The sequence below is a fragment of the Euprymna scolopes genome, chromosome 13, assembly GCF_053919585.1.
Source record: "Euprymna scolopes isolate OS-2025 chromosome 13, ASM5391958v1, whole genome shotgun sequence".
Taxonomy (NCBI): domain Eukaryota; kingdom Metazoa; phylum Mollusca; class Cephalopoda; order Sepiida; family Sepiolidae; genus Euprymna; species Euprymna scolopes.
In genome coordinates, this window is record NC_136494.1 from 96849862 (window position 1) to 96877137 (window position 27276).

The 27276-nt window shown below is 30.0% G+C and overlaps 1 protein-coding gene across 2 annotated transcripts in view; it reads left to right on the top strand.

The window, feature by feature from the left end:
- Positions 1–27276, top strand: part of LOC145292097 (phosphatidylinositol 5-phosphate 4-kinase type-2 alpha-like) — a 265122-nt gene that overhangs the window by 31194 nt on the left and 206652 nt on the right. The window contains exon 1 of one of the 2 annotated variants that reach the window (XM_080138180.1): positions 8882–8917. The exons of the other annotated variant lie outside the window; for it this stretch is intronic. Coding sequence (XP_079994306.1) covers positions 8897–8917 — 21 coding nt within the window. The 5' untranslated portion in view covers positions 8882–8896. Of the gene's footprint in view, positions 1–8881; positions 8918–27276 lie in introns of those variants that run through there. 2 annotated transcript variants of the gene reach the window in all.

The window sequence follows — 27276 nt, forward strand, 5'->3', positions numbered from 1 at the left end:
ACAAATGACTAAACAAATAACCATGATCTTCATTTTTTTTTTTTTCTTTTCAATATCACATTTGGTATGTAATGTCTCATGTTGATGTGCCATAAAACATATAATCATATTAAATGCAAGATCTAAAATGCCTAATTTTGAAATGTAAAAATTGCTGACTTCATCCTCTTCTGTGAGGATTGCCTTTTCATATATATATATATATTTTTTTTTTTCTTAAATTTCATTTTTTTTTGTTTTTTTTTGTTTATAGCATAGAAAGTATTTGTTGTCCAATGCTTTCATTGCATGAACAGTAATCATCCAATAATTGTAAGTACTTACTGTTATCGCATAAAAAAAAAAGTTTCCACTTGGTTGATCATTGCCATGCAAATTTTCTGAATCATTACTGGTTTTATCAACATTATACTTGTTTGCATAGATATTCATTTGGAGTCTCTAGGAGGAAATTGGCATTATTTAATAGTACAGGCTTCTAGGTCGGCGTATCTGTATAAGTGGAAAGAAATATACAAGGGAAATGTTGCTGGTGTTACTTTATTGAAAACAAATCATCTCTGCAATGGACAGTTCTGTGTGTTTGGATTTGGCAAAATTATTTAATAACACTTGGCATTCACAGTAATAACATATTTACCGAGCCAAACGACTTCGGATTTTGAAACTCCTCAGAAGTAAATTGTGTTACCTAATTTGAAGACCGCACCAAAATGTAGATCAAAACATTATTTTTACAGAAATAATTAATACTGAAAGTAAAATGGTTTTTAAAAATGTAATAAATGAAAAGAAATTGAACTTAATATTAGTGGGGTCTTCAAATTAAGTAACACCATTTACTTTCAAGAAGTTTCTGAACCGGAAGTTGTTTGGATGAGTAAATTATGCTATTTTATCTGAAATTCCTACTGTTGTCAGGCTAATTTTAAGTTGAAGCTGCAGACATTTTGAGCAAAATTTTAATTTTTATCTTACACTTTAATATATGCAACAACTTCTAAGAGAGATGGATCTGTGATGGCAGGTTTATATATATATATATATATATATATATATATATATATATGTATTTGCTGCCATAGTTAATGACTGCCAGTTTTTTGCCTTGTCTTTTTCAGATCTTGTAGTTGCTATCTCTTTATATATTTTAGCTGAAAATATATAAAGGAATAGTACAGCACAATCACGTTGACATACCAGTTCTCGCCAGATCACCGAAGTCAAGCAACGTTGAGCCTGGCCAGTACCAGATGGGTGGCCATTTGGGAAGGCTAGGCGCTGTATGTACCTTCTGGGAAGGTTGGGCGTGGGACCAGCACCTTAACTCTGAAAAAAGAACTCTTTGCTGCAAAAGCATTTACAAAGTTGTAGATGGCCTATGCCCCTCCAGGAGCTCAAGGGCCATGGATGGATATAAAGGAATAATGGGCACAAGGTTTGAAGGATATCAGGCAAGAAACTGTCAATTATTGTGCTATTGATCGACTCAAAACTGAGACCTACATAAGCTCTATCAATGGCATTGAGTATGCTTTCCTATGAATATAGCAATTAATACAAATACATATAAAAAAATTAACTTTAAAATCAGAACAGAACTGAATTAAGATAGCAGATCTTAGGATATCAACCTATTTATTTGTCTATCAGACAGAAATATATCAATAATAAAGTGTACTTAGCTTAATACTTTGCTATAATTTTACCATATCACAGGTCAGGTGTGATGAATGAATCCCAGTCTGATGTTTCTGATGATGGTGATATTGTGAAACTGCAGTAAAATGTTAAAGCTAATTACATTTTTTTTTAATTTGTTATATATATTAGATTTAATAAGAGATACTATTATATAATTATTTTCACAATCAGACAATGCCACAGCCCATACAAACCATGAAATCCAAACTGGAACATTAGATGTTGCTTTTTGTCTTTTCATCTCTGCATAATGGATGACATCATCCCTTTATGACGTAATCCATTATGCAGAGGTAAACGAGTAAACAACAGCCAATGTTTTAGTAGAGTATGTGTGTGTCTGTCTGATTATATATATCACTAACAAATAAAAAATTCTAATTAGCTTTCCTGCAATTTCACTTATCACATAAACAGTTGCAAAATGCTAGGAAAATCCTTTGATGTCCCATTAGGATGACATCATTTCTTAAAACCTGCCATAGACGACCTGTGACACTCAGTGATTGTATGTGTGTATAACATATATATATATATATATATATATATCTATATTGTAATAAAGTCGTATTTGTCTCTGTTTCTTTGTTCACAATTTCATTAATACATACAGAAGTTACACTTTCACGAATTTTCATTCAGCATGATTTCTATATATACTATTTATTCAAAGGAAATCTACATTAAAGAAGTAACCTCATTTGCATATTACATTAAAGAAAATCTACTTTAATAATTAGCTCCATGCTATTGTTTGTAATAAAATTGTTTCTATTGTTCTATTTAAAAATATTAAAGTTGATTTATTTAATTTATTTTTAATTCAATTTATATTCAATTATCTGTTGTACACCAGTTGTCTTTAAAAAACGGAAGTTTATTTATTTAAGCTGTGAGAGTTATTTCCCCTTTAAGCTATGAATCTTATTTTCCCCGTTTAATTTTCATAGATGAAAATGGATGTGTTTTATGCTTACATAAATCTAACATATTTCAACTTTAAGGAAAAGTGTAACAAGTTAAGGTATTTAGTGCATCTTAAATATGTGACTAAATCCTCTATCCACAAATATGTTCCAAGTTGGCAATGCCGGATATATATATATATATATATATATATATATATGGAAGGTCTAAATCTAACATAAGATTAAAATTGTCTGTTTGCTAACTATTTCTGTTATTAAATTAAATACACAAACTTCAAATTTATAAGAGTATGCACATTGTCCTCTTTAAAGAAATTCTGACGGAGCCTGATCATCTTCCAGATTTGTTTTATCTTTAATTTTAATGAAATTTCAGCCATATGTAACAAGAGACAAAATTTGGTCTAAATTTTAAGTAAATTTTACCCATTAAAACACCTAATATCGAGTTCAACTCGACAAAATTCAAACTTTCTAAGTCCACTTTAGTTGTGTGATCTCTATTTTCACACATTTTTTTACCATAGCAACATGTTCTAAAGTGTTTCATTATTTTAGTTAACTCCAAGTTGGACACTTTTTCACCTGGCCAACCTTATTGGGCAAGGAATCAGAAAATAACTGTTTTGAATTCAATAGTATATCAAATTAATTATACTAATTTTCATTTCTTTCAGATTCTTAAGGTTGAAGTGACACTCTCTTGATCTCTGGACTAAGACTAACCTTTTTGTTGTATATACCATATAGACATATATACATTACTAGTTCTACCTACTCAACCCTTTTATTCTTTGTATTTTTATCTTTTTTTCTGAACTAAATCAGATTTTAAAGTAGGATTTCTCAAGTTAAATTTAATAACTTGAGTATTGTTTCGTCATTAAATTATCAACCAAATTGTTATAAAATTATACCTATTTTTTCTTAAGGTAAGTATGCAAATGCGGGACCATAGGCTCGAGAAAAGAGTTAAATTGCTAAAGGCCAGTCAGCTGCTAAAATGAAAGAAACACACATTAGCAACAATGAAGGAACTGAGGAGTATATTGTTCAATAATGTTTTAATGTTCATTTTTTAAATTATTGAATGTAAATAGGTTCCAAACTTTCAGTGTTTTCATGCATAAGGATTTGTTAAGAATTTTCAAGTTGGAGATTACTTTCCATATTCTTTTTCAATTTTGAAAGGTCACAAAGTAATTAATTTTTAATTAAAAAAAAATATCTTTTTAATCAACTATTAAAAAAAATGATTAAAATGACTGACTTGTTTATGAAGAAACTGAAATTAGTCCTCGCGCCAGTTATACAGGCCTTTGGAAATTTTCATCTCTATTTTTCTCGTTATGTACTGAATATTTGTTAATGAAACCTATATGAAATATGTTCCTTATTAAAATTTAAAGATTTTCTATTCTGAAAGAAGTTTTAAAAAATTTAATCTAAAAAAGTTATTTTAAAGTTTTTGTTAAAAAAAAATTCAGATTTTCTCATTATTAAGACATGTATTACAAAGAGGGAGTTGCAAAAAATGAGTTGGGTGTGAGGAGAAATACAAACTGAAATAGAAAGGAGAGTTTTAAAATATAACCTTAAAAAGATAAGATACAAGTTAGAAAAGCATTTCATCCAATGCATGAAAATTATTAAACAAAATGTTTTTACTATAGGCTTTAAAAATAAAGGTACAAGATTCAATTTGAAATTTATTTATCTTCAAAGTGCACTTTTATAAATTTTTCAAAGTAAGGTATAAAAATGTAATTTAAATTGAATAAAAAAATTACCTTGAATTTATTTTATGTAATGTACATTTTGTTGCAATTTAAAAACATTCTTTCATCTAGCAATTAATGATAGATATAAAATTTTCAATGATTTTTTTTAAAAAGTGCAACAGAATGTATATTGCATAAAATAAATCCAAGGTAATTTTTTGATTCAATTTAAATTAAATTTTTATACCTTACTTTGTAAAATTTATAAAAGTGCACTTTGAAGATAAATAAATTTCAAATTGAATCTTGTACCTTTATTTTTAAAGCCTATAGTAAAAACATGGTATTTTTTATTTTAATAAATAATCGATTAATATTAAAAAAACAAAAAAACTATGCAGAATACGAACCATGCTGAAATATTATTTAGAAATCTATTGTTAACATTGGGAGGAGGGGAGCGTTTTGTAACGATCCTGTATTTTCACTTAATTTAATGAACAAAAGATAAATTGAATTTAACTTGGAAATCCCATGTGAAACATGGCACAATTCATATTTTGTGTAAGTACCAAAAATAAAAATAATGTACAAGTTGTGTGGAAGCAAGTGTTAAGATTTTGTCAAGTACTAAAAGTTAGGTTTTCTGACAAACGGTAGTGTTGTGGCACATGATTTCAAATACATGTTTTTTCTAATTGTTCATTTGAATGTTTCTCATTTCTGAAAAATTCTTCTATGATGGATTCATTGGGTAGTTTGAGTTGGTTTCTTCATCTCTGATTATAAAAATGACAATGAGATCATCTCATCAGAGATGTTTCAAGTCAATAACTTTTGTACCATCAAATGTAACTATAACAGCATTCACCTGTGATGGATTGAGTTGACTCCAAATGAGTTCACTGTATCCTGTGTCAAGGCAGTCCAACTACACGTATCAACAGTAGAGTTTTCAGCATATTACAGCCATTCGTGATTCTAGTGACAAATACCAAAAAGTGGAGACCAGCTACTAACTCCATGTTTGACTTAACCATTTTAATCCATGTTTTCAGCTGGCTGCCTTTGCACTTTCTCCAGCTATTGTGTGTAATTAAGACGAATTTGTGAATGAATTCTTAAGGGCATCAAGGAATGTGTCAAACCAACAAAATCTCGTTTTCAGAAAAATTTGTTATATCTTGTACGGATAATATGGTTAGGGATTTGGTCAGAGAAGTTGATATGTAGGATGCGTTGTTGGCAGTACATGTTGAAGACTTATAGTGCACAGGGAATAAACAAACAAAAACAACGAGTATTGTATTCTTAGCCCTACAAACTAAATTTATTTAATCACATTACCTATGCAAACATGAGCACCAACGAAAAGAAGCACTATAATAGCATAATATACTGTTGGAAATAAATTCCAATGTTTTATATACATAATAAGCTGAGTGAAATAATATGGAGTTTTACTGAAGTAACTGGTTTTCCGTCGTCTCAATGACAATCCTCAGGCATTATTGGATTTTTGCCAAACTCTTTAGTTTATAAAAGTAACAATGAACTTGGCAGTCAGGCTGTATGTTTTATTTACACCTACTTGTATTATTGTTTGTGGAGCATCAGTATTTTTAAAGCACCAGTGTTTCATTTGAAGATGTTCCCTTCTTGTACAGAACTTATGTATGATTCAAATGTTGCCAACTGTGCAATTTTGATTTTCAAATTTACCATCCACCGACTTTTTTGTGCCGAATCAGTAATTTTTGTTTTCCATCTGTTTCTATTTCCCAGTTTTATTTGTTTTGAAAACCTGTTGCCTGACTGTATTCTCACTCTTAAACATCCCTGTATTTTCTTTCACACAGGCTTATATTTATCGCATGCAGACACGAGTCTTACACATGTATAACTGTCACAAGATAACCAAAGACTTTGAGATTCTTATCAGTATCGCTCATATCTTTATAGTATACGTACATTGTACTTGTGGCATTGACCTTTATGATGGTGCAATTTTTCGTTTATCTTATAGATAATTAATTCTGTAGAATCATTCATTGTTAGTAGCAATTTGATTTCTTTCATGTCTGTTTATATTCTCATTGTGTTCATATGTACAACAAAATACTGTAGTACAGGTGTTTATTAGATTGTCTCTGTCAGGATTAATATGTGATCCTATTTGTGAATAAATGCAAAAGTTGGGCCCATTTCTTACCCTACAGTAAGGTCAAAATGTCTTTAAGTTAATTAAACTTTACACAATAGATGCATAATCGTTTTCTATATACTGCTTTACATGCGATATTGATTGTAAAGTTACATTTACATAATGGTTTTTAAAACTACTTTTTAACTATTTTGTATTTGCACCTCATAATTTAATAAATATACTGTCAAAATAGAATTTAACTGTAAAATTCTACCTCAAAATAGTATGATCTGTAAACTGCATAAGTATAATTAATTCTAGTGTAATTTTTTAGTTTAAACCTGAATATTTTCAAGATAAAATTATAATTTATACATTTATTGATGTTAAGTATTGTTTTTATTTTAAAAAATTATTAAAGAAAAAAAAATGAGCATTAACTGAACAAACATGATTGGAAAGGTGATATGGAGTAGCTCAAAAATGGTATATTTTTTTCAAAGATTATGACATGCTGATTACATTGAAGTTAAAATTAACTATTTTTTATTGTTTTTAAATTTAATGATTGTTTTGATTTTTTAATATAGTAAGCAGTTCTATTTTGTAATATTGTTTTATTTCGTGAACAAATATTTTGCATTTCTGTTCAAATGCTTTAAAGGGATCGGCTTGATTTTTAAAATATGATCTATTTTCTAAATTGTACAGATACCAAATTTTTATTATGTATCAAGTAAAGTAAAAAATATTTTCCAATCGAGTGAACATATAAAAGGATTTATCAATTGTTATTCAGTCCACAAAATTAGGTTTTACTTCATGTTTGTTGAACTGAGTTGAACCAAATTCCTTCAAAGGAGAAATTTTCAAGGGAATATCAAATTTACAAACGGTCCACAGTTCCTTTTGGGTGATCCCATCTTTTTAAAAAGGGGTTAAGGATGGTAACATGTGCATGAGCATAAAATTACCTTAGTTTATTATTATATAAATAGATTTATCACTCACCAAATTTTTGTCTCATTAAGATTGGAGTTGTGAAGGTTTTTATGCCAGAGAAAAAAAAATGTTTCAATAAATGCACAGCTGTCAATGGTATTTCATATCTGTTATTACTATCCTGGATGTAATGCAAAAAAAAAAAAAGAAGAAATTTAAGCTGATCAATCAGGGTTTTACATTACTTTTAAAAACTCTGACATATGGCCACTTTATCATGACTTCTGTTTTAAAGAGATTTTTTTAAGATGTGTCCACAGATCTCTGTAAGAACTTCTTCTTGTTTGTCACGCTTCGTTTTGGAATATTTTCACCTCCAAATGCAAAGATTTAAAAGATATCCATTTTTGTTCATTCATCTTATGAACCACAATTGATTGTGTGTTTCTGCGATTGATTTAAAAAATTACCTTTTAGGCAATTGCTAAATTACAGTGGATATTTGATTTTTATCTACTCTTTGTTCAATGAACTTAAGACTTTTATGTTGTATCAAGATGGTATCTATAACAGGCCTGGTAGCAAATGCAACTTGGGTTTACATCTTGGGTGCCCATATAGTCACCTTACTTACTATTAAATAACAATTTTTGAGAAGGGATTTGTTTGTGATAGCCCTAATTGCTTAGCAACTATAACATTGTATACACATTTAAGAAGTTGGAATTCCAAATACTTTGAATTAATAATAAAAATAAACATGAATGTTCCTAAAAATTAATGGGACTGAGGTCATCATTTAAATTCCAAATAGCCAACAACACAGTTTCCTATTCAATATATCCTCCCACCCTGCTTGAGTCAAGGACACTTTCCTATTCTTCACTGTCTAGAGATGGCCGTCAGTTGCAATAGTATGACTTTCTTGATGGCCTCTGTCTTCAATGGGGCTACCCTTCAGTTGGGGGGGGGGAGTGAACATATGCAGCAAAATCAAGTGAATATGATAAATGTTCTGACATAGTAATATTTTTGAAATTTTTTCCTCAGCTTAACAACCTGAAAAAAATACAAAACTAAAATTAAAGTTATGTACTACCAAGTTCCATGTCCTGTTAAATGAGAAACCATTCACTGTCATTTATCAGATCGACCTTATACTCCGTCTTTTAGTGAAGACTGAAAATACAACTTCAATGTTTGAGATTAGTGTTAATTCGATAGTTAATGGGTTAAAAAAGAGTAAAAGTCGACCTAGTTTTGAAAATTGGCATAATTTTCTGTAATTATGGTTTTAGATCAATTTACAATCAGAAGTATGTGTGTATGAAAAAAAGCTCCCAATCATTCACCCGAATAATGTACATACTGTTATTGCAATGCTGTTACCTCTGTTCGGATTGGGCTGGCTTCATCTTGGGCTTCACCATATTCTGAAACATGATGACCTATGCATGGTGATTTTAAAGTTTATGGTAAGATGGTTACAGACTAATGACTGTCTTCTATAGATATTGAAACATTTAGCCAAAGTTTCTCTTTGACAATGTTATTAAAACGTTTTTATAACTACATGTCATGTTTTGCACTCACAAAATCTCTTCTGTAAATTTTTGTTCCATTTTGCCTGTTGTTTTTTTTCTTTGGTAACCATTAACCGTGTGTCACTCTACTGACCTCTATTCTCTAATACTAGCTGATGACTATCATTAATTCCCCTCTCCCTGTTGACACAAATCGTCCTTACTATCATGAGGAGGAACAATCTTGTCACAGTTTAAAAATTACACTCCAGATACAAAAAAAAAAAGCCACAAAAACATCAAGACTATTATTTACTTTAAAACAAACAAATACATGAATGAATGTAATGTTAAGTATTTCCTCTACAGAAATCTGTGTATGATATATAACTAAATAGAACTGATAGGATTTGAACTCCATCTTGAGACCAAAATTATCACTCTTAACAATATTTTGTTTAATGTGAAATGGTACTCTTGTGTCCCATGTAGTTGTACATTCTTGAACAAGATTTTCTTTTTCTTTTACTTCCATGACCTTCAAACTGGTGGGACGTTGTTCAAATCCACTTTGCTTTTGATCCTGATTTTTAAACCATGGCAGATCTGACCTGTTAGGGTTGTTGAAGGAACCAACTCTCAGACAATGGTCGATTAATAAAATGAATTTGTATTTTTGTCTGATTGGCAATATGCCACTTTTCAGACTATGTAACTTTACATTTTCATTCATTCATACATTTCTGTTTTATCTTTCTCACAACTCGTGTGGTTATCCCCAAGTTTGTTTTTTTTTTGACTTCTGATTTCTGCTGACTGATCTGCCTTTGAAAAATCTCTTCTGATTAATATTTACCAGTTTTAAAATCTTCTATTATTGTGAAAAACGGCCATCTTCGTTTGCTTATTTTAAAACTGGTAAACATGAATCGAAAAGGACTTTTCCAAGACACTGATTATGAAGTAAAAACGGTCAGCAGAAACCGGAAGTCAAAATAATCTGCAGAACTTGAGGATAACCACTCATGCATTTTGGTATTGTCAAAGAACACATTTCTTCAAGATTCAGTTTTCCTAGTTTATTTCTTAGTGTACCTTCACATATTTATGTGTTTCATTCCAACGTATTTCTCGATACAACACTAATCCACACCAACAGTAGTTGGTATGCGTGCGTACAAAATATTCCCAACACGTATGCAACTAGAATGATCAACTAAACAAAGTGCAGTGGAACCCCGGAATGTGGCATAAAAAATTAGTAACAAAATACAGTCCAGTATATAATACACATGTATATAATTAAATAACACTGTTAGGCAAGGCAAATACTGTAACCAGAGGCCGAAAAACATTGTATTCTACATCATAATCTGAAAAACCCATATCCTAGAGCCACTGTATCATCTCTGGGCTCTACTGTAAAGCTAATATATATACCTGTATCACTTATATATTTAGTTTTGTAATTTATGTTTAAAGATTTTTCTAATGTCTTATCTAATTAGATTTTTTAGCTGATATTTTAAAAATACAATTTTCTTGAGTTTCAATTTAGTTTTGTTTCTGATTTAAACTCTAAACATGAAATCTTTCTGATCTTTCTGCAATCTAATATAGTGACATAAGTTGTTTCTCATGTGCGTTCTGAATTCGATTATTTTATGTCTATAAACACTACAATTACTAAATGTTTTTTTAAAATTTGTTTTTGCAGACTTCACACATCTCCATTTCCCTTTTTATCTTTTTTTCTCTCCAAATTCTTTTTTCATTCCATGTAATAAACTTTCTAGCAGTTTTTTGAGGAACATCCATCCGTCGCTGAGGAGTTGTTTAGTGATCTTTTTTTATTCACTGGAACACATAAGTTGTACTATAAAGAAAATTCTGTATAAAAAAAATATTAATAAAAACTTGTAAATGTGAAATATCACTTTTTTTTTTTTTTTTTTTTTTAAATATTTTGTTATTGGAATAACTAATGATATATATATATTCCCTTCTAGATACTTTAAATATTAAAGTATTTACTAAATCAATTGATGAAAATTGCTATTTTGTATTGTAAGACTCATTTGTCAATAAAAATATAATTTCTCAAAAAATTGATTGTAGTTTCGATTTTATTTTACTATAAATAATTCACAAAGTACAGCAATTTATAATCAGTATGGTCATTACATCAGATGGGAATGTATGAAAAATAGACACAATTTTTAATAAATCTATTTATAAAGTTAAATATGTGCATAGGTTTATATATTTGTATTTGCAGGATACATTTGTAAACTAATTAACCAATCATTATCAATTTTAGAACACGTCTAAAAGGCATAAGGGTGGGTAATGTGAGCTTTAGTTAGTTTCATTTATTTAATGCAAAGAGGTGGTGAAGCCCTTCATAAAAATGTGGTCACTGTTGGCCTCTCCACTTGGTGCACTTATTGAAATGTATCTGTTAACTAAATTTTAACTCTCTAGCTGCTTAGCTGATAAACTTGAGTATACAAACACATATTTTATCCAATCTATATGTGTATAAATTTTTTTTTGTGTATTGATATTCATATTAAAACCCTTTTTTTAAATCTATTTAAAAAGAAAATACAACTTCGTTATATGTGGGTCATGGAATTGCATTTATCTACAAAAGATCTAGCTAATTTGCATATTCTTGTAAACTTTTAATTCCCCATTAGTTTTTTGGTTTTCTTATGGGATGATCATCTTTAGTTAACTATTGCGTGTAATTATATTCATGCAGATATTCTATATAATTTATACTTGCAGAATATTTGCATAAAAGGGTTATAGTAAGCACAAACCTCTTTCTATATATATATTTCTGTATGTGTATATATATTTGTTTAAAAGATTTTGCCTACCAAACTTTTTTGTCAGTTTTTTGGTCTACAGACATGAAACTTAATATATAGGGTATTTGAACCCATGTGAAACTATATTTGGGTTTTAGCCAGGGAAAATCGGGTCAAAAGTGAAAATTGAAAAAAGAAAAAGTAATTTTCCAGGTGTAGGTCGAAAGACGGTATTACGAATACGCATGCATAACGTATTAGCTATTGATTCATGTTTTAATTTTTAGCCTTGCAGCAAACATGTCTTCAAAGCTTGACATTAACGTCAAAGAAAAAAAATAAATTGTAAGCTTAGCGATTTAGTTTTGATTCTCGGTGGTGGCACACAAGTCTTTTTTTTTTTTTTTTTTTTAACTTTTTAAATCATTACTATATATTGGGTGTAATATGATATGAAATCTGCACTAATCAAAATATATTTAAGCATATTTGCGACTGGGCAATGACGGGCGGTCTGCTAGTATGTATATAAATATAAATTTATATATGGTAATATCTATATATACAATGGAATACATTCATTACAATCAATCATCAAAAATGTTCTCAATATGTTATTTGATTCCAAAAAATATTTGTTATAAGGAAAACTTTATTTGCAGTTGCTTTGATAATAATTTATTTTTCTTTTGGAATTTCATGTTTTCATAAAAAGTTGGATCAAATAGATTTGAGGCACTCGAGAATGAGCAACACCTAAAGTGACAAATTTTGAACATAGATTTTTTTTTTACTTAAATTCTAAACAAAACAATAGTTTCTGAAATTTTGATAAATTTGAATTCTTCAGACTATTGTTTTCATCTTGAATGCTATTTGCACAATGTTTCATCAATGTAACCTCCAACCTTATTCAGGTATATCTTGTTGAACACTAGAATCTTTCTGTCAAACTTGGAAACTGCACAGAATTTCAAATGGAACCCTATATTTAATCCACAGGGTAATGTGCTCGCAGTCTCTCAACCATGACTGAGTACAAGTCCAAAATACTTTATATTTTGAGTGTTACCCCGCACAAAGTATTGAATCTTCAACCTCCAGAAAGATTTAATTTATAACTGAATTATACAAAATACTTTATCCATTTGCAGAAGGCATGGCATAGTGGATAAAGTACTTGGTAAAATTCAGTTGTAAGTTATACTCTCCTGAAGGTTAAAAATTCAATCTTCAGTGCAGGCAACATTCAAAATATTGATTTTTTTTTTTTTTTTTTTTTTTTTTTTTCTCCCACTATAAAAATCCTTAAAATATCAAAAGTAAAAAAAAAATTAAAAAAAAATTTTTTTTACTAGGGAGTCACTGTTTATTAAAGCCAAAGGGCCACTTGAGAATAAGGGTTAATGAGTGTTGTGTAGACTGTAAGACAACTCCGTGATGATTGGTAATGATGAAACTTGGGTACGGTTTGATTATTTAAGAGGCCAGCTCAACAAAAGCTTACAAAATGTGTCATTTTGGTTTTTGCTCATTGCAGTGTGCTTCAAATCCATTTGATCTAAAGAGTTGCTGAAAAGAAATTGAGTTTAATAAAGTCGACAATGTTACCAGCTGTTTAGTGTAATCAAAGGTGATTATAATAAGTTTCTCTCATTGTATTTACTGAAACATTTATGGAAATCGGACTTTTTTTAGTAAAAAATATTCTATAACCTGTATTGCACGTTTCTCCAGTTTATTTGAACACAAGGTTAGTCATGTTACTACTGGTTTAGTATTAATAGTGTATGAAGTGTAAGAATATAATCGAACAATGTATAGAAACAATACATAAATAGAAAATTGGACAAACCACAAAATGTCAAGGATCAAATCAAAAAGACATCAGTAGACTAATATTTTATTTCTTTGTCAAAATTTCATAATTAGTTTGTGTTTACTTTCCAATTTTTTTATTTACACACACACACACACAATGTTACTAGTTCAGATTATATAATGATACTTTCTTACCTAAAATGCACCAAACATTGTTATTGTTTTTATTTCCTCTCGCTTTGCAAAACTCCATATTCTGCAAAATCAAAAACAAAATTTTCTTATACAAAAAAAAAAAAAGAAAGAAGCAAACCAAACACCATGAATAAATATTTAGATATAAAGAACTTGAAGCATAAAACTTTATTCTAAAATTACTTGATTCGGTATGAAATAACCCAAAAAGAGTTGATGTCATAAAACAAAACACACACACACACACACACACACACACACTTCTATCCTATCTTAGTCTTTTCACTTGTTTCTTTTTTCGCTGTTTTTTTTTTTTTTAAATCTTAGTTTATTTTTCTGTGTGTTACTGCATATCTATTTAAAGCATTTTTGGATACTGGTTTTCAAATCCTATGATATTTGATGACCTGCAAAAAAATAAAATACAAGGAAAGAAACAAGTAAAAAACACTAGGATATCGAGTGTGTTTTTATTTTTAATTGGTCATCACTTATCAAGACCAAAAGCCACTTGAGATAAGGATTGATGAGATAAAATGTTAGCTAGTTAAAAGGTAAAGGACTTATAAGAGGGTCTACAATGATTAACAGAATGAATTAAGCTTGAATTTAGTTACAACTGTTGTAATCTGCAGAGAAGCAGTTCTGTGATAATGTGTACTACAGATTAGAATGAAGCCTTTACAAAGAAACTGTTGAAAGAAATTTCATCTGATACTAGGTACATGGAAGAAGAGCAAACATTTTTTTGTGATTTGTCACTGTTGGTTTTAACTGGGTCAGTGTTTGAGAAAGATGAAGAAAAATGATAGATTATGTGGATTCATCCAGTTTATGAGTTTGATTTGTGTTTTTACAAAGAAAATCTAGCTTTATATATTTCCAAGTTTTATATTTTTCAGGTTGTCCAATTTCTCATCTATTTGTTTCCACATGCCCCCCCCCCCATCTAGGCTTTTTCACTTTTTTTTTTCTTAGTTTCTCTATTGGTCACTGTTTCTCCAATTTAAAGCATTTATGCATGCCTATCTTCCTAAGCATCCTTTATAAAAAAAAATGCTAAGGCATTTTATGACCCACAGGTGAAAAAAAAAAAAAAAAAAAAAAGATAGGATGTGTGTAGAAACAATAAATCTATATCCTATTTATTGTTAATGTTGGTTTAGTATTAGATTGAGCTAGTGTTCTGGGAAAGATGGTGACCAATGCTAGATTATTTGAGCCATAGAGATTATACAGTTTGATTTCTGAAAACAAAAAAGAAAAAAAACAAAACAAAAACAACTAGCTTTATGGTGGATAGCAATAAAATCTCTTAATTTCTGTGCTGTGATGCCAATAGGAATCTACCCATCATATGGTTTTAGGGCAGACATAAATAGATAAGTGTAATCTTTTAGTATTCTTTATCTTTTAATACTTCTTGTTATCTGATTTTGGATTACTTACTCTTTGCACTCTTTGAACAAGTAATTTAGCTTATAAGATAGTTATTTTATTACTTTGTGCTGCACATTTTTTTTTTTTTTAATCACAGCTGACAAGTGAGTTAATAGTTACAAATCCGTTTTGAACCCAGAAAATGAAAAATGGTTTGCTGAGTGACAGACGTGTTTGTTTGTAATACCGATTGATGTAATCTTGGTTATTTCTCTTTAGAATTGAGGACAAAAATATTTCTCAATAACCAATGTTTATAATTTAGCTCTGGTTAGTCACAATCAAGAAAGAGATATTACTGCTGTTTTGATGTGTGTTTTACCCTCTGTAGTCATGAAAAGTTCCCACTTTTTTACAGTTCTTTTGCATTATTTATTGTATTCTCCAAGTTTTCCAAGTTTTGATAATAGAGGGCAGACAAGGGAGTGATTCAGATTGTGTGTGATATCTTTGTCTTGGCTAGTGACCCTTAGTGCCTCTTGATCCTCAGTTCTAGGTCACAGTGTTCCCTTTTTCGATCCTAAATTCTTTCTCTCTTAATTTTATCAAGGTTCAAAAGCCACATGAGGTCTAGAGTTAATGAGTGATAGGTTGATGAGACAAAACCGTGATGATTGGTAATGTTGAAATTTGGCAGAATCGATTATTTAAGAGGACAGACAGCTCAACAAAAAATAGTTTACATTGGATTTGAAAATGACAAAATTTTGGATTGTCATACCAGTATTGATATAATCATCATATTAACACAAGCAACCGTTTAAAAACTCAATTGAATCCTATTAAATGGAGTTAAAGGGAAATGTCAATCGTTTAATAGATACTGTCATGGTCTATAGTCTAGGAATCTACTCTAAACTTGGTGTGTTTATTGTGGTCATTTATGCACCATTTCATTCTGAGGAAAACTTTATGGATTTGCCACTTATCACCAATTATGGGCAGATAGCAACTTTTTAAACAAATTGTAAACAAGGAATTATTTTGAATAGGTAATAACCCAACCATAGAACAACCATTTAATAACTCCAAATATAACTCAACCATAAAACAACTAGATCCAGATGGAATTAAGTCTGAAGCTGTGTGTGTGTGTATGTATATATATATATATATATACACACACACATACACACACCCTAGAGGAGAGGCTTCTGGTAGTTTAGAATAAGTAAAAGTTGATTTGAATTACTAACTTAAAAAAAGTATTGTAATTTCAGAAGATCATAAGAGGTATACAATTATCAAGGGAGAGACACAAATGTCCAGTATGCAACTGCTCATTTATTGAGAGTAAATGTAAGCCCCAAAGACTACTTGGTATGAATTCAGAACTGCTATTTTTAAAGGAGAGTTTGAAGATAGGTCCCCAATCTCAGGCGGTCAATGCAAAGAAAAAAATAAAGATAAATAAAAAAAATAAGTATAATCTTAAAGACATAAGAGAAAAGAAAAACCTAAAAGGAAATTAGATTCATATATATACACACACACACACGGCATAATCACATTCACACACCGGTTATTGCCAGGTCACTGAAGTTAAGCAACAATGAGCCTGGCCAGTACCAGATGGGTGACCATTTGGGAAGGCTAGGAGCTGTATGTACCATGCAGGTGATGTAGAAATTCAAGGTTGGTATTTGGAGGTGCGTTTAATTCACTGAGAGAGAAGCACCCCCAGTCTTCTGGAAGTCATTGCACTGACAGATTAGCAGCTGTACCAAAAAGTGTGATGTGCTCTGCACAAAGCCTTCACCACTATAAACAAATCATCTGTGTGGAGTTGATACGTTGAAATTGACAGGAAGATCAATCATATGCATGTTTGCGTGTGTGTATGAAATTTTAATTTGTTATTGCTTATATAAATATTGGTATTTTATTTATCACTAGTTTTTGCATTCGTTTCCTAAAATTACTACATTGAGATTTGATATTACTCCCCCTCTGGGTGTAGGTGTTTCATATCTGAACTCCCTAACCTAATCCATACAAGTCCCTGTTTCTAAAAAAAGGCTTTCTCTTAATCTCAAAGAGGGGGGGTGGTGTTTAAACAAAACAATTGGAATTCTTTTATCAAGGACATTTTTAGTATTTATCTTTGTATTCAGATTTATTTTTTTAAAAGAAGAGATACTCAAATTAATGAATGCAGAAATGAATTTGAAAGCAAATTTTTTTTTCTAGAAAGAAGCATTTTTGTTTGCTGTGTAAAATGAATTTTTTTTTTTTCATTGCCAACATTCATCTCATCATTATCTTGAGACAAAAGGTGCCTGTGTACACATTCACAATAGGCAGCTTTCTTTACACCAGAGGTTCTTCATTCGGTATACACATACCGTTTTGTCCTCAGAAAATTAGTAATATATGGATGTGACCTGACCCAGTTCAACTGTATCATTTCTCTTTGAAGTCTATAAAAGCCTTTTCTTTTCATGACATTTAACCCCCCTCCTTTTTTCAACAATAAAATAATAAATTCATGGAGAAACCAATTAAAATTGATCACTTTGAAACTTGTATCCACCGAAGTAATTTTAAGATTATTTTATCTTGTGTTTTCACTTGCTATACTAGTTAAATTATTTGAGACTTTTATTAAAATTTAATTGAATTTCATGTTTTTATTTGATAATTTTGTTCTGTTCATATATTAGTTATCTCATATTTTGATTATTGATACTTGCATTCAAAGTTCTAGTCTGAAAATGCTATTTTCTTTTTCTTTCTCCTTTTGCCTTTCGTTTGTCAATTTTCTTGTTAAATGGTTCTAGAAACACATTGTGAATGTTTCTTCCTTGCTAACCCTACCTGATATATTAGAAAACCGATATCATCTGACTCTTCAAACTCAATAGATATGAAAAATATTTGCTCAAGACACACCAAATTTTGTATATGCATACATATTCTTGGTGATAACATCTTCAAAACCATTATACATGCTCAAGGATTTACGGAGAGCAAACCGTCCAAATCCAATCATTTCATACTCCTATTTCCGGGAGAGGTGAAGGTGGGGTAGGTAGACATTTGTAACCCTGATTAATTCTGAAACCTCACATTTTTTTTCCAGCTTTTAAATGCAATTATTATATATAAACAAATCTATTTAAAATGCAAAAAAGTAACCTTACCCAAAAAGAAAATATTTCTACCATTGTTGTAATGGGAAAGGAGAGGCTTCTGCTAGTTTAGAATAAGTAAAGATTGATTTGAATTAGTAATTTAAAACAACAAAAAATAGTATTGTAACTTATAAGTCACACAATCATCAAAGGAGAAGCACAAATGTCCAGTATGCAACTGCTCATTTACTGGGAGTAAATGTAAGCCCTAAAAGATCACCACCATTTCTTGGTATAAGTTCAGAACTTTTATTTTTAAAGGGGTCAATGCAAAGGAAAAAAAAATAATAAAGATACAAAGTATAATCTTGAAGAGATAAGGGAAAGGAAAATCCTGAAAGGAAATTAGATTCATACAGATTTCAGAAAAACAAAATGATTTCAACAAGTGGTTTTGAGAACATTAAGAATAATGGTTCCTCACACTTGCAGCAAACTAAAAAAGACCCCTTTCTTTTATCTTGACCCTTAAATAATCATATTCTACCCAACTTCCACCACCAATGGTCACTAATCTATCTCTGTCACTACCTTACACTCATTAACCCTTATCCTCGAGTGGTCTTCGCGCCATGATAAGTCTAAAAAAAATGGTAAAAAGAAATCTGGGAAGAAACAACAATCTTTCATTTTAACTCTTGATGGTTTCAATAAAATCTCTAAGCATTAGTCTAGATATTTTATATAAAAAACTTCTCTGGAACGTGTGTATATTAAAAGAAACTAAGCTTTCTGACAAAGATTCATATAAACCCAACTCCGCCATAGAAAAGTCTTTTTTGAATTTGTGTCAGTAAACACGAGTGCATATACTGTCATCTACATAGGAATTTTAACCTTGTCATCGTAGATTCTAAATAAGAATTCTTTGTTAAACATTAGTTATTTACCTATTTACTTTAAAAACATATTGGTGGGGGTGGGGGGGGCTTTAGAGAGTGAAAGAAATTGACTTCTGAGCTATTAATGTTCCCATGTAAGCAAAAATTGATTTTTTTTTCCCCCAACTCATTTATAACTTTTAAAAATTAAGTTTTTAATTATCATTCTCAAGGTCGGTGACCTTTTATGGTAATCTATGTAGTCGCTTCCTTTTTATATCTATCCTATGAAATGAAAGACTTTCTCTAAAGTTCTGAATGTCTGCCTGCCTCTTAAACTTAAAAATAAATTATTCCAACCTATATTAATAAAATTGTGTTCCTCGCCTTTTATAAAATGAGTTTGAAATGTTATATTTTCTTTATTTTATAATTGACACTTAGCTAGAAAAGACGATTGTAAAGTTTCACATATGTACTGGCAGGATTTGTGTTCTAGTGCTGCTTGGTAGAAAAGTGATCAAACGAAGAATTGCAACCCTCTAGAAGTAAATTCACTAGTAATAACCGGAAAAACTTAACTATAATGCTAAGCAATTATCCATACTATAGAAAATATCTGTAAATGAAATTGTAGATTACAATGAAATAAAAACAAATAGAAATTTAATTGATGTCGTTTAGTCTTTAAATTGTTAATTAAATCAAATTAAAAAAAAGATTTAAAAGCAATTTTCTTAAATGTTTTAATCTCTATTCATACAATTGTTGCATATAATTTGCAAATTGATTAATCCTAATACATGAGGATTTGCATTTTTAAAATCTAAAATGACTAAATTCAACGGTTAAAATGTTTTCAAATTTTGAAGAGTTACAATGGAGTGTATTTTTTTTTTTTTTTTTTTATCAATTGTTAACAAGATAAAAATGGGTAACTTGCTTATGAAGAAACGGAAATGCATTATGATAGATTTAATTTTTAGAACTTTACACTCTGGTATATTCGATTTCCACCAATAATCTATTAGTAGGAAGATTTGATTTAAATTTCTCTTAAACCAGCCCGTTTCTTGTTAATTCGTACATTTAATTCACTCTCTGTGCAATTGTGCCAAAATAGCTTGACTCATAAAAAGTTTTTGAGATTGGTCTCATTTAGGGAAGAGATATTTCCGTGTTGGACTTTGGTAAGTGTTGTAACCCCATAGTTAATACTAATCACAGACCCCCCCCCCTCCCCGTGGTAGTATCTGTCAGCATCTCCTCCTTTCATCTATGAATTTATCAATTACAGACTATTCGTTTATGAAATTTATGCATAAATAATATACAAACCAATCCTATAAAAAGAAGTACGGATTTGGCATACAATGAGCCAATGACTGTGATATGCGATAAAATCCAACAACCAAATAATCATGTACCAACGTATTGGTAGCATCAGAGCCAAATGCTATTTTCCTAGGAAACCAGTCGGTTGAAATATGTCAGAAGTCAGGGAAATGACTTGCCAAATTATAAGTATTTAATGATAATTTATGAAATATAAATTGTCTTTATTTTTAAGATAAGTGGCCATGTTTTAAATCTGTTATGCAATAATATGTGTAGATATTGTTTATTTGCAGTTTAAGTCTATTGATTTTTTTTTTTAGAAATGTTTTTCTTGATCTTGGAGAATTGCATGGAATGTTACATGGTGAGCTTGCTGCCAGATCAGACCTTCCAACCCTACCCCTCTGAAACATTGGGAATGTTCTACATCTGGAAATGCATAATTTGTTTTTCTCATAATCTGTTCATAATCAATTGCAATGTTTTCATGTAAAAATTTTAAGTGAAGTTCATGTTTTGTTTAAATCTGTTTTGAACCAGATTTTGACTTGGTGGAGTAAGTGACGGCTTGTTAGGTATTTGAGTATTTCACAAAAGCTTAGCTCGATTAGTCACCAGAAAGGTGAAAATTATTTTCTTTAAGTTTTGGGTCAATAAATAATCGTTTCTTCATTTAAGATATTAAATGAAGAAACGATCAATCACCAATTACCATCTTTGTTGATTTGCACAACCACATTTTTTTTCTTTTTAAACTTGCGTTTAATTTGGAAGTTAATAGAAATTTATAATCTTTGCTTAGATATAAGCAAAGATTATAAATTGAGATTGACTTCCAAATTAATAGAAATTTTGGTGCTTCTACAGAATTGGGACAAGATTTTCGGAAATTGTAGAACTGAATTTCACATGAAAACAATGGTATCTATGTATTCCTCGTATTTTTAAGGTGATTATATCCAAAAATTAAGAAAATTGATAATGTAGAAAATTATTAAAGAAAATAGAATTTGATGAAAATAATCGTAAAACACAGTTCAACAGGGAGATGATTTTCCGTTCGAATTAAACAAAGATGCAGCAATTTTTCACCTGCTGACATAAAGTTGTTTTTTTAATAATTCAGTAAAATTCATTGTAATTTATTAGAATTGACAAAAAAAATCAATTGAAGCCATTGTTTTATTATCTGAAAACTCCATTTATCGCATACAAAATCTCGTCCCAATAATGTAGAAGCACCAAAATGTTGTTGTTGTTTTTTTTTTTTTTTTTTTTTTTTTTTTTTTAAACTAAATTTTACAGATTGATGTAGAATACACCATGAAATTTCCATGGAGTTCAGCTAGTATTGAAATAATTTTTCTAATACGTTGGGATATCAAGTTTTTTTTTTTTTTATTGAAAAAAACATTTAAACTTGTTTAAAAACAGACCTAATGTTATATTGAGAAAAATTAAATGAGCATTATATGAATTATTAATCGAACTACTATTCTCATGTTGAGTGTTATTTTCACGATGCTTCAGCTGATGTAACCTCTGCCCTTCTTCAGTTGTCTCTTGTTAAAATTGGGTATCTTTCTGCCAAACTCGAATCTGCATACAATTTCCAATGGAACCCTTTATTTAATCCAAGTATGCTTTCATTCTGTCAATCATGATTGGTTAGAAGTCTTAAGTAATTTGCAATTGTATTCTGAATATCACCTGCACTAAGGATTTGAACTTTCAACCTTCAAAAGAATGCCACTTTTACAAGAGAATTTACGTAGTACGTTATCCGTTATGCCATGGATCAACATACTGATAATAGTGATAATAATAAAAAAATAAAAAAAAGATAGAAAAAAATTCCTATACCAAAAATTATTTGCTGTAAGATTTTGCTATTGTTTGACCTTTGGCAACCTTAAATCAGATCTGAAGGTCACATGATCAATGGCAAAAGTGAAAATCTTGTACATATACATGCCATCAATTATGTAAATAGACTTTACTGTTTTATAATGATTATGACCTGCAACAGAATAGATATTTTGTAGATATATTAAAAAAAAAACAATTCAAAATTTATCTTTGGATTTCTTTTTACCTCCTTTCAAAGAAAGAAAAATCTTGCAGAATATATTATATCAATGTACAGATCAAATTCTAAATATTTAATCAGATCCAAAAATGTTGGTAAATTCATTTTTATACCATTACTACAAATACTGTGATCTATTCAGTCACTCTTTGAGCTTTGGTTAGATTGTTTTTATGAGAAATAGTGAGTTTGAAAAGCCAGTTAAATTAAAACAAACCAGTTAGTCTCTTTCTGTTCACTTTTCTCTTTCCAGCTATAGATTAAATAGTATTACTATTTATGCTGATATTTCCTTTTGCTTTGAATGGGCTATTTGAATCTGGAATTTTACATTTTAATTCAGCAATGAACAGTGTGTGTGACTGACAGAATTGAGTGATAGACTTATAAAATTAAGATGGAGGGGCGATTAAACAACATTGAGTGATAGACAAAAACTTGGTGAGAGATGGATCACTTGGTGAGTTCATTGCAAATTATGGCTAATTTAACTAACTTTAGTTCTCACATGAGTGATGTTTCGACAAAAGAGGAAGAATTGGGATAGAATCTATCCATCTAATACTTGATGGTTAATTTTTTACCTTCATTTTTTTTTTTTTAAGTTCCTTCCATCAAGTGTGGCATCATGCCTTATTTGGAGTCATTTTCATAAAAAAATTAGAATTAAAATCGAAGATTTTTTTTTTTTTTCCATTTTTCCAAAACATAACTCCATCTCTAAACTGAGAAATATTTTAGCATGTGTTTTCTGATATATATAAACTAGTAGGAAAACAAATGTAGATTAAATCAGCTTGACTATAATAGGTTTTTGAATTCATCCATTTATATTAGGTTGTTACAAAAATAATAGGGTCCTGGATATGACCTTAAACTATATCCGATGGTGAGGCCCAAGATTGCTGGCTTTGGGGAGTGTGGAGTCACCCTTTAATTGCCATTGCTCCCAGGTCCACTCTGACCCGGAGTGGTAGTACCTGTTAGAGTCCCAACTATGGGTTAAATAGAAACCGACTTAAAAAAACAAATATACTCTATTAAAAAATTGTTCTTTAAAATCACTGGATTCAGCATTAAATAACCTGAAAAGGGTTGATATGCTGTAAAACAAAAACAAACAAAAATAATGGCCGATTTCAGAAAATAACATTTATTATTGAAAAATGAACAATAGAAATTGTAAAATTAATCAAAATATGAGCCTTGCACAGCTATGCATTTCTGCCATTGATCTACAAGATTATTCCTCGTTGATAAAGTTATTGGCTGTGATTCAACAAAATTTTTGAAAGCTGATTCCACCTCTTCTTTGAACCGAAACATTTTACCATTTAAAAATAAACTTAGATGCTTAAAGAAATGATTAGCAGTAGGCGAAAGGTCTGGAGAATATGGAGGATGTGGTAGTCTTGTATCCCAAGTCTGTGAGTTTCTGCAGAGTCAAGCTTACAACATGTGGCCACGTGTTATCGTGGAGCAGATTTGAACCACGTCGATTCACCAAGGCAAGCCCATTTTTTTTTTTTTTTTTTTTTTTTTGCAAGGAAGCATGCATTTTGGCAAGTTGATTGCAGTAGATCTCTGCTGTAATACTCTGATTGGTTCCCAAAAAGCTGTAGTGGATAATACTGATTGCAGATCACCAAACTGTCACCATAATCTTTTGCTGATGAAATTTTGACTTTGGGAAGTGTTTGCGAGACTCATCATGATCAAGCCATTGACCAAATCGTTTACGATTATCATAAAGGATCTACTTTTTGTCACAAGTGATGACAATTCGGTCAAGAAAGGGCTCATTGCTGTTATGCACACAAAGCATTGAGCAAACTTCAAATCTTTGATTCTCATTGAACTCATGAGGGATCCATGTATCAAGTTTTTTCACCTTTCTAATGCTCTGTAAATGGCATGAAACTGTTGCAGTACTAATGCAAGTGTCTGAGACATTTCTCTGACACTTTGACGAGGATTTTGCTCAACAACTTCTTGCAATTGTTCGTTGTCAAGACTGCATGCTCACCCTTTACCTTCATCTTCAAGGCTCTCATCTCCACTATGGAAATTTTAGAATCACCTTCATACTGTCTGATCACTTGTGGACCCCTCTCCCCATGCTCTGTTGATATTAACAGAAGTTTCGGAGGCATTGTACCCAAGTTTGAACTTCTGCAACATAAGAGCTGAAAGTCATGTTTTGGATTATTCATCATTGTATGCTTCCAAAAAATTTTTTGCCTGAAAATAAATAAATTAAAAAATATTAATTAGTATATAACCTAAAATGAACTACAAATTTTATATTAAAATGACTTTTCCAAACACATCATTTTTTGGCGGCCATTATTTTTGTAACAACCTAATACTTAAAACATTAGAGATGACCTGATTAGGCAATTTATTCCAAGAGTGTGTTACTCTTTTAAAAAAAAAATATAATTATTGTGTTGTAGATTTAGTTTTTGAAACGTTTCTTTCCGAATAATTGCCAATGCAAGGAGATATTTAAAAAGAAAGTGTTATATTTAGAAATCCCATTAATTATTTTGAAAGTCTAAATCAAGTTCAGTAAAGTAGTTAAGCCTAAAGATTCCAATATATCCTAATAATTACTAACCTTCAATCACTAAGTTACTTTTTTTTTTTTTTTTTTTGTACATCTTCCAATTTGAATATTTCAGTTCCCATATTTAGGTATTTTGGTGTTCACAACTGAATATTATATTTGATAATTTATACCAAAAATAAATCCTCTCGTTATTTTGCAAATGAAATTTTGTTTCATAATCCAGAAAAAATACCATGAGCAGTGCCAGAACACAATGTCATCATAGTTCATTATTTTCCATCTCACAAAAATTATATACCATGGATAAAAATGAGCTAAATTTAGGAAACTCGTGCCACAAAATTAGTTGAAAACCTAAATACATAAACATTTACGTGGGAGAAATTGTATTGCTTGTGTTATAGAAATGCTGATTTGGCCAGAAGGCAACATACAAAAGGAATAGTTGTCAAATACCAATTCCTTCGTGCCATTTATTTATTCATTTTTTTTTTTTTAAATCTTTGAACAACTTTAGTTTTAGGAACATTTATTTTTATTTTTTATCCTGATAAAAAAAAATTAGTCCCTGGTGGCTTTTGTATAGTAAGAATGTTGGGTCATTATACATTATTATAGCATAAATTTCTTTTTATTTCTTCTATTTCTAATTTTAATGTACTGTATCCAAAAAAATAACTCTGAACCAAAAATTACTTTTGATATATATATTATTCCCCAAACGGGTTTTTAGCTAATAAAATGTATTCACTAAACCGTTTTGCATCAGTTTTATGTCCTATTATGAAGATTGAAATCAAGATATATTCTATTAAATCTTTATGTCAAGGATCCTTAATTGAATTTTGATTAAAATAGATTATATTATTTGGATTCTAGAAAAAAAAATGTCTAAAATTTTAAGCTGAAGCTTAAAGAGGTCTCAAGAAGAAATTAAAATTTAGAGAATTTTACTGAATTGGTATCTGACTGCGGATCAATTGAAATGCAATTTAAAAATATTTGAATTTCCAAATAAGGGGAGTGAGGTGCTCATATTATTACCTGTAAGAAAACCTTTAAAATACTATATACCCCCCCCATCCTGAAATTATAGGAATATTTATCAATTTGTCTTAATACCTATAATTAAAATTTCATCAAAAGGATCTGAATATTCATCCTGGGCTTCCAGCTCCTCCCTCCTCCTTTATACCTATATATTTTTATAAAACTAAATTGAACTTAATATAGCCTACATTATCCATCCTCATACATAGCAATTGTATTCCAATAATGATCAGTTAATCACTTTATAGTTTACCGCAAATGCCCCCCTCCCTCTCTTTCAATACACAAATAGAATTTATTTAGTATAGATTTTTTCTTTATAGAAACATATTGCTACATAAATGCATATGTTTTGGCTAGAGCCAACATGGCCGAGTCTCATTTGGCCAGGAGTTAAAATATTTATTTTAACTTTTGATGAGGCTTTACCATTTTAATTATGGTCGAAACGCATGTGTTTGTGTAGTAAGATGTCTGTATCAAAGAATTTATACTAAACAGGACCCATATACCAGCGTTGCAAAAAAAAAAAAAAAAAAAAAAAAAATATTTAACTACTGTTGTTAGTGGGAGCCACTGCCGCCCCAGTATAATAGCAGGCACATGGCAAAGTATCGACGCATTTCATATATATTTATATATGTTGAAGATTTTTTCTTCCAAAGACGAGTATATTTTCTAATGATTTGTTCCAATAAAAAATTACAGAAATTTTATGTAAAGGAATATGTAGAATAAATAAAATTGTTGGCAAAAAATAAGTGTCTTATTTTGTTCAATAAACTTCCATATTTTTCTTTATTTTAATAATAAAATAAAACGCAAATATTTGGGACTAACTTCAATTTAGTTATGGAGACATTGTTTTTTATGTTTTTAAGAAAAATCTTAACGTAATTGTCGCAAATATTTGGGAGCTAAACTCTTCGATATATAAATACATATGAAATGTGTTATTTTTAATCATCACCAATGCACATGCAGTGTGTTTAATGGTAAAAGAACTCAGTTTTGTCGATGTTTTGACGATGG